An 8161-nucleotide genomic window follows, 5' to 3' on the forward strand; every position below is an offset into this window, starting at 1 on the left:
AGCGAGGCACTGGCCGTTTCTCAATCTCGAGGATACTGGCTTCCAAGCCAATATTTCAAGGATGCTACGTCATCGAGTGCCGCCGAAGGACTGTTCCAATCTCCAGCATACTTGGAATTCCACCGAGGCTGCATCCTTGGTTTGGGGGTAAGTTTGAGGCTGCACATGGGTAGACTTCGCGTCCTTCAAATCCCCACAATGCTTTGCGCACGGACCAATTTCCCCAAATCTGTGGCGGAAAATGTAAGGCGGGCCTCTCATATGACACACACCTGCACACTTGCTAGCCTGTTCCACTCTTCGTTTTCCGAATGCCAGGAAGGATTCTTGCCTAGCTTCTGAAGGAAGTGACTCGGAAGACATGTGCTACCAAGCAAGCATCCTCGCGATTGAGAAACGGCCACTGATTGATAGGATGGGCTTTTCATTGTAGGGTAGACAGCAGAACAAGATGGAGGTTTGTTTACCTGAGCGTGTTTCTTGTCCAGGTCTGTGTAGTCCTGCTCCACTCGGGTGACGTGATCCTTGGCCTTCTGGAGGTCCGCCTCCCTGACCTGGATCTCCTCATCCTGCCGGGTCACCTGCAGCAGGGGCTTCACCTGGTCGGCACAGAACAACGGGGTCAGAGGTCAATGTGAGGGACGTCCCAATTCCTGCATCCCTTATGATTTAATTCCCTGGCTTTCTACATTTTTTGTTCCTTTGCCAAGGATCTAAAGTCAATGTAGGGATCATACAACATATTGCAAAGTTAAATGACCCAATCCAGTTGAGTTTTCTTCAGTAAATATTTGTGTCTATTGTGAGCATGGATGCTAAATATTTTCCTTCCTGAACCAATTAGTAAGGATCTCTATTTATATTTGCAATCACATTTCAGCAGAACATTTAAAAACAATGCTAGTTTGATTGGCTAATACAACTGAAAATAAATTCAATCAAAAGGAGAATAGAAGTAAACCGAAGCTTTACAGCAGATCCAGAGATCACCATTGGCTACGTTTATTGTTTATTTTACATCTGTGTTGTAATGTAGTGGTGCACTCAGTACCTTGGTGAATAGCCGCCACCACTGCCAGTTCCTGAGTTTGAGGTAAGCGGCACAGTTCCTCTGCATCACCCTCAGAGCGCTCATCTGCTGCTGCTTCTTCGTGAAGGCTCTGAGAAGTCAAAAAACAATATAATGAGTCAACAAAACGATATGGGCTTAACGCAGGGGCGGATCTAGAAAAATATTCATGGGGTGGCAGGAGATTTTGAGGAGTGGCATCCCCCTGGCAGAAGTATATTTAATCGCAGTCATATTACATTACATTTGACTTGTTAGACACTTTTATCCAAAGCGACTTACATACTCAATACTGTGGACAATCCCCACAGGAGCAATCTGGGGTGAAGTGTCTCAGGGACACAACGACAGTGGGGTTTGAACCTGTGACCCCCTGATCCGAAAACCAACACACAATCCACTGCACCACACGCCTCATATCGATCGATGTTAATGTTAATGGAAAGCCACAATATTGATATTTTAACTCATTAAAATTAGGTGAATTTATTGTGGCACAACAGTAAATCCTTAAATATAAAAAAAATATAAGGTGGCAGACATAATTTAATGAATTTTAAATGAACAATAACTGAATGAGTCAACAAAACGATATGGGCTTATCGTGACATGTCTGAAATGAATATAGGTAGTGGCTATCTAACAGAACATATTATATTTCAGGTAAAAGCTCTTATTTATTACTTCTTGTATACTTTAACTTCCTTTGTGCATTAAATGTGTTATAAAAATAAACTGACCTCTGATTGGTTAGCCTCCATTGTAAAATATAACATTAATATTCATGTATTTTACAGGCCAAATAGCTGTCAATGTTGTTTAAAAGACTGAGTCACTGATATGGGCTGACAAAGGATTAAATATTAATGCTCCTTTAAGAAGGAAATACAAAACGGCCTCCAGATTAGCAGCGAGTTCTCCTTAGAGAGAAATCCCTTGTGTGCTACAGTAGATGTTTGTCTACCACTATCCATTAAGATTGATTCGGTAAGAAACTGACTAGCTGATAATAAATAAACAAAGGCAATCAATGTGTTACACCAACATTACATTACATTTAGCTGACGCTTTTATCCAGAACAACTTACAATAAGTGCATTCGACCAAGAAGATACAAACTTGAAGAAGACAGAATCATATAAGTACATCAGGTTTCATAGAGCCAAAACATTTCAAGTGCTACTCAACTGGCTTTAGATAAGCCAGTCCTTTATTAGTATATAAGTGCTTTGTTAGTCATTTTATTGCTCGAAGTGGAGTCCAAAGAGATGAGTTTTCAGTCTGCGCCGGAAGATGTGCTCCAACAGGAACAACATTTTAGCCTCTCTCTCTTTGCTGATGTTTGAAATGAGATAATGCTCTTACTTGCGAGCGAGGTAGCCTCTGGAGGCACTCTGGAAGCGAATGATGGTGTCTGTGACCTTCAGGTCTCTCTCTTCCTCCAGATGGGCCAGGACTCCAGCTCTGAAGAAGACTTTACTCTGACCGACCCTGAACAGGTTGAGATCCAGCTCCAACGCTTTGATCTAAACGAGGAAACAGTGGTTTGAGTTTTCCAGCATTTATATAGTGAGTTGTATTCTCATAGCTCCAGAACAATGACTCACCATGAGCTCTGATGCCTGTTTGCCATCCATGAAGGTGCGAGGAATAGCATTAGGTGTTAGGATCTCATATCTGGAAGACAAATGTGGTTTTGTAAATATGAGTGTTTGAGTGAAGGAAATAAGTCTGAGGTAAAAAGGAGCCATAGGAAGGGCTCACATACAATCACACACACCTCTGTCTGAACTCCTGGAATGGGATGCGGTTAGGGAAGCCTTGTCTGCAGATACGGATCCCTTCCAGAACTCCATTACACCTCAGTTGGTCCAAAACCAGGTTAGAGGCCAGCTTACCAGCCTGACCACAATTAAAGGTACAAGAATGTACATTTTAAATCAAACATTTCTTATTTTTTCTACCTGCTATTTGTCTGTTTTAGTTTAAATCTGTGCCTATCCTTTTCCTTACCTTCTTCTCGTGGTTGGGGATGATACAGCGGAGGAAGTTGGGGTTGGTGTTCCTCAGTGTGGCCATCAGCTTTGTGAGAGACTCTTTGTACAGCTGACCAACGGTCCTGAACATCCCCTTCTTCGTCTTCAGGCCCGACCCTCCGAACGAGACCGGCCCGCTGCTGTCGCCTGTCGACACCTGGTCCACACTCACGATCCTGTCCACTGGACGCAAACATAGAGCGGGGCCTCAGTTTAGTGGAGTAAAAAATAGTGTTTGCCAGATTTGGCACGATGATGTCTGTGTTAATTCCACACTACCGTAATGGCTATCAACTAGTACTTACACATCTGCTATCAAGTCTCTGCACAGATGATATCAGATGGTAGAGGAGTTCATTAGAGATGCAACAACATGGTGTTAAATTCAATGACAGCAGTTTGTATTTGCTCGCCCATATTGGCCAGTGACATACACAGTCTTAACACGGGGCATGACACATTTTTTAGGTTCCCCTGTTTGTTTTAACATGTCTCGACAGGCATGACCGCAAATGTGTGTCATGATTCAGTCGATCCTTAGTTGACAGGTTTGTTTAGCAATTTACTCTAAGAAAAATGTAGGCAATTCCACAATTAGCCAAATATTTACAATATAAAAAGGATTAGACCAATACTGAGGTGGCTTTTAAATCTCTTTAAATGGTAGTATTGTATACCAGTATGTTGCATCTCCAGAGCTCAATCAGGATCACATTTCCGCCTGGTTGGTTTTCATAAAACCGCTCCAGTGGCAGATGTTTGTGGACGCATTTTGCAGCACAACTCTTATGTGATCCTGAGTGGGATTTTTGTGACTAACCGTGAGCATGCTGCTACCTTTACCTGGACATTTCTACACAGCCTAGATTCATTACTTCTACTCTATACATGGAAACAACTAGATCACACAAACACAGCACTGTCACTAAAAGCAAAACTTGGTGAAGAGCAAAGAGAGAACTGAGCAGACAGCACAGTGACAAGACAAAACAATAATTAACTACATGTAACAGCTCGTGACACCACAGCACAACTAAACACAAACTGCAATCTAACAGGGGACAGACAGTTAAACAAAGGAGCCATGTTAGCAGAGTGAGGAATGTGAGTGTGACACAGAGGAGGAGAAAAACCTACTGTCGGAGCCATTAGCCTGGATTGTGGCAAAGGAATCAAAGAAGTATACACGAGGAAGAGTTTGAATATCTGATGCAGAAAGAAGGAAGGAAGGCAGAAGAGGAAAGGAAACAAGGAGTCAAGGCAAGCACCGAATGAGTGGAAAGGGGACAGAAGGAAAAAAGACCAGGGAAGTGAACAAAGGAGAAAACAAGAAGGAGGAATAACAGAGAGAGGAGCAGAGAGTGAGAGCCAGCAGATAGATGGAAGAGTTACAGGATAGAGAAAGAGAAGAGAAAGAAATACCGTAAAGTTAGAACATTTTGCACCAAAAAAGACATTGTTAATACTTGACAAGCATAAAATAAAGAAAACAGAAATGTATTATATTGTTGTTAAAAGTACACTTTTTTAAAAGGTTTACATGAAGTCTACAGATGATAGGTTTACTGTACATGATTATGAATAAACGTGAACCAGTCTCACCCTCCTTCCAAAGCTCTGACACAAAGTGATCAGACGACTGGTGGAGAAGAGAGGCCACGTTGTCGTTCAGAGGATCCATGTTTTTCACTAACCAATCATGTGCCTTGTAGTCCACCTGAGAGACATTACGGAGGGCAGGGGACATTTCAGTGCATTCCTTTAAATGGTAAATACGGGAAACACGGAAAGATGTTAAGAAATGATGGGATACCTTGCCCGCATAGTGAATGATGGAGAAGTCTGCTTCCCCGCGTGGTTGCTTTGGTTTGAAGAATTTCGGATGCGTGCCTTGCTCAGCGGACACCTTCTCCACAAATGAGCGGTCGGTTGCCCGGGGAAACCAGCACTCTTCATCCAGCAGCGCCAGCACACCAGGCGGGTGGGCCTAACAGAGACATTTATTGTGAGTGAAAGCTGGACTTTATAGTTGAAATAACAATGCCTCAAAGCAGAGCGTGTGCCCACTACGTTTGTGTTTCTATTCATGTCCTTTAATCCACTTTGCCTTCTTCATCCATGGGTGTGGTTGACTGTGGTGAAGTGAACAGGTTCTATGTCCCACAGGTTCAATCTGGAACTTCCCACACTCACCAAACAATGCACATAACTGATATGACCATTATAGACCCTTAGCATCTGCCATTCAAATGGTAAATTATTAATATGTGTATTCACTGGTTTCTCGATGAGGTCAATGCACGGCTGTAAGTCAAGGCCGAAGTCGATGAAGTTCCACTCGATGCCCTCCCGCTGGTACTCCTCCTGCTCCAGGATGAACATGGTGTGGTTAAAGAGCTGCTGCAGCTTCTCGTTGGTGTAGTTGATGCATAGCTGCTCAAAGGAGTTCAGCTGCAGAGGAAAAACGCTTGTTAGACAACGTTTGACAATACACTGACGATCCACACATCTACATGCTTCTAATGCTATCCGCGATCTGGTACTCATTGTAACAGGTCCTTAAAACATTTTGAAATACAAAGAAAACAGGCCTTATAACAAATATATCAGAACAATTGATCATACTTCATGATGTTTTTTTAAATAATTTACATCAAACTAACAATCATTATATGTACAAACCTGGAAGATCTCAAACCCAGCGATGTCCAGGATGCCTATGAAGGAGGCTCCCTGCCTCTGCCTGCGGTCCAGAGCTCTGTTGATCCTGTGGACCAGCCATCTGAACAGACGCTCATATGAAGCCTTCGCTAAGGCCTCCACAGCAAAGTCAGCCTAGATGAGGAAGGGTACTCTGTCAGATACACTTCATAGACAAAAACATGTTTATCTGTAAGAGCAAAAACACATATGCACACAAATCGTACCTGTTCTTTGGTCTGGGCCTTCTGCACATACTCTCGACCCACTTTGATTCTGGGAGTGAGGATGGCCCGGGTGAACTCCAGCACGTTGATGCCCAGCAGATGGCACAGTTTCTGAGCGGCTGTGTTATCAGGCATCGAAGCCTGATCGTGGTGCTTCTCCTTCATGAAGGAAATGTTCCCCAACTGGAGCACAGAGGAGATCACCTTCAGCATGGCTGAGGAGAGGTGAGACAGGGAGGGGGGAGGTGATTAATAGCAGGGATCAAATGTGCAAAAAGCAAACAACTTTCTCTCCTCTCCATCGCCTCCTCTCTTACATAGCGACTCCTCTGGGGTGAAGCCCATTATAACCATGGAGTCCATGGTCTGGGTGAAGTTGTCTGCATCGCTCTGACCAGCGACAGGGATGGAGCCTCCGCTGAGAAAGCGGTACTGATCAGCAGTTCCTAAAAGCAGGTCCACTATGTAAGGGAAAATAAGGGTTAAACAGAGTGATTGATTTAAGCGCTAACAACATGAATAAGTACAGGACAAAGATACATTTTCTGCAGAAACACATACAGTATGTTTCTTAGTATAGCAGCAATTTACTGTGTCTTCACATGTTTGCAACTATTATCATTTGGCTCACCTTTTGTCTCTTCAGAAGTTCCACACAGAAGCTGGTAAAAGATGTGGAACGTCCTCTCGTCTTTGGCCTGACGGGTGGCCCGGGACTTTTCCAGGAGGTCTGGATTTATATGGTCATGGAAATATACAGCTGAAACTAGATACATTTTCCTTCTGTCCTTTTCCACGTTTAGCTTTTAAAATCTGAATATAGCATATGTAAAATTAATGTATACGTGATATTAAAACAATCTATGATCTAGTACTTCCATAAGTTTCAGAAAGCACCTTGGGTCGGAAGCCTTTTCGCCTAAAAACTCTGCATATATCAGCTAACTTAGACAGCAAGAGGAAATCAATCTTTCAAAGACTTTGATAGTATGAAAAAGGATACAGGTTTCGATGTTGGCACCAACAATGTACCCCGCCACATCAAAATTAATGCGGATGAATTTACCCTGAAAAACAAAGAAAGAGAGGTTTTATGTTTCATTTCAATTGTACAGTAAATCATCAAACGGACAGTAATGAAGGGAGGTAATATAAATATATAAATATAAACATCTATCTAGTTGTGCAATGTATCTTGTTTGCTCTTACAAATCTAGAGGAGTTGTCGTTCTTGACAGTCTTTGCGTTGCCGAAGGCCTCCAGGATGGGGTTGGCCTGCAGCAGCTGTCTCTCCAGCTCGCCCTGAGACACACAGGGGACGTCAGATCAGATTCACAGCACAACAAAGACAACAGCCTTCTCAAAATACTTCCATAGGGCCCATCCATCAACTAACATGCACCATAGAACCATGCTCATCCTAAAGTTACTACTGATGTAATGTAAAACAACAACAAGCATGTCACAGAAAGAGCAGTGGCAGAAAATGGTGCAATTAAGGGCCCAGAAAAGCATCTGCAAACACACCATCCCCAGACCCGGGAACGAATGATTCTCAACATCAATAAAGATAATAGGCCTTCGTCAGTTTAGCAATCAATAAGGGCATCAATCATGTTTCATATTGAATTCATTAAAATGTGATTGCCTACATTATTAAAAGGCAATCTATCAAGAGTCGGTTGAGAACCACTGTTGCAGAAAAACACGGGCCGAGGGAAGCCGCAGATTTAAATGCTATCATAAACAAGCTACATATTGGCTGGTTCTAGCTGCAATGCATTACTTTATGTTGTCGCATTGCCAATGCAGCAGCTGTTGATGCAGCATCAGCAGCAGCTGCAGCAGCCAGTGATGGGGAGCTACTGTAGCTACTGGATGTATAGGAATGCAGACAATCCAACACCAAAGGCACATACCTCCGCACGCACACACACACAGCAGGAGTTCAGCACATTTTATTGTGCATATGTGAACAAAACCACATATTTAAATCTGTAAACCTGTTGACTTGCCACACACACACACACACACACACACACACACACACACACACACACACACACACAGATTGTAAAGGTGTAGTAACACAGTACAGACCCCCTCTACTTGAAAGCCATGTGCACCTA

At 43.0% G+C, this 8161-nt stretch overlaps 1 protein-coding gene across 1 annotated transcript in view; it reads right to left on the bottom strand.

Annotated features, from left to right (window-relative positions):
* Positions 1-381: 381 nt before the first annotated feature.
* LOC104949239 (myosin-10-like) overlaps positions 382-8161 on the bottom strand; it is a gene marked incomplete at its 3' end in the record, with an annotated part of 19336 nt that continues 11556 nt past the window's right edge. The window contains exons 4-19 of the mRNA XM_010775559.1: positions 7242-7358; positions 7036-7099; positions 6664-6762; positions 6350-6493; positions 6033-6247; positions 5788-5940; positions 5383-5556; positions 4919-5092; positions 4708-4822; positions 4243-4311; positions 3083-3288; positions 2850-2971; positions 2677-2746; positions 2435-2595; positions 1052-1160; positions 382-599 (exon numbers count right to left, since the gene is read on the bottom strand). Of these exons, the coding sequence (XP_010773861.1) occupies positions 382-599; positions 1052-1160; positions 2435-2595; positions 2677-2746; positions 2850-2971; positions 3083-3288; positions 4243-4311; positions 4708-4822; positions 4919-5092; positions 5383-5556; positions 5788-5940; positions 6033-6247; positions 6350-6493; positions 6664-6762; positions 7036-7099; positions 7242-7358 (2210 nt within the window). The remainder of the gene's footprint in view (positions 600-1051; positions 1161-2434; positions 2596-2676; positions 2747-2849; positions 2972-3082; positions 3289-4242; positions 4312-4707; positions 4823-4918; positions 5093-5382; positions 5557-5787; positions 5941-6032; positions 6248-6349; positions 6494-6663; positions 6763-7035; positions 7100-7241; positions 7359-8161) is intronic.

The sequence above is a fragment of the Notothenia coriiceps genome, unplaced genomic scaffold, assembly GCF_000735185.1.
Source record: "Notothenia coriiceps isolate Sejong01 unplaced genomic scaffold, NC01 NC01_scaffold00015801, whole genome shotgun sequence".
Classification (NCBI taxonomy): domain Eukaryota; kingdom Metazoa; phylum Chordata; class Actinopteri; order Perciformes; family Nototheniidae; genus Notothenia; species Notothenia coriiceps.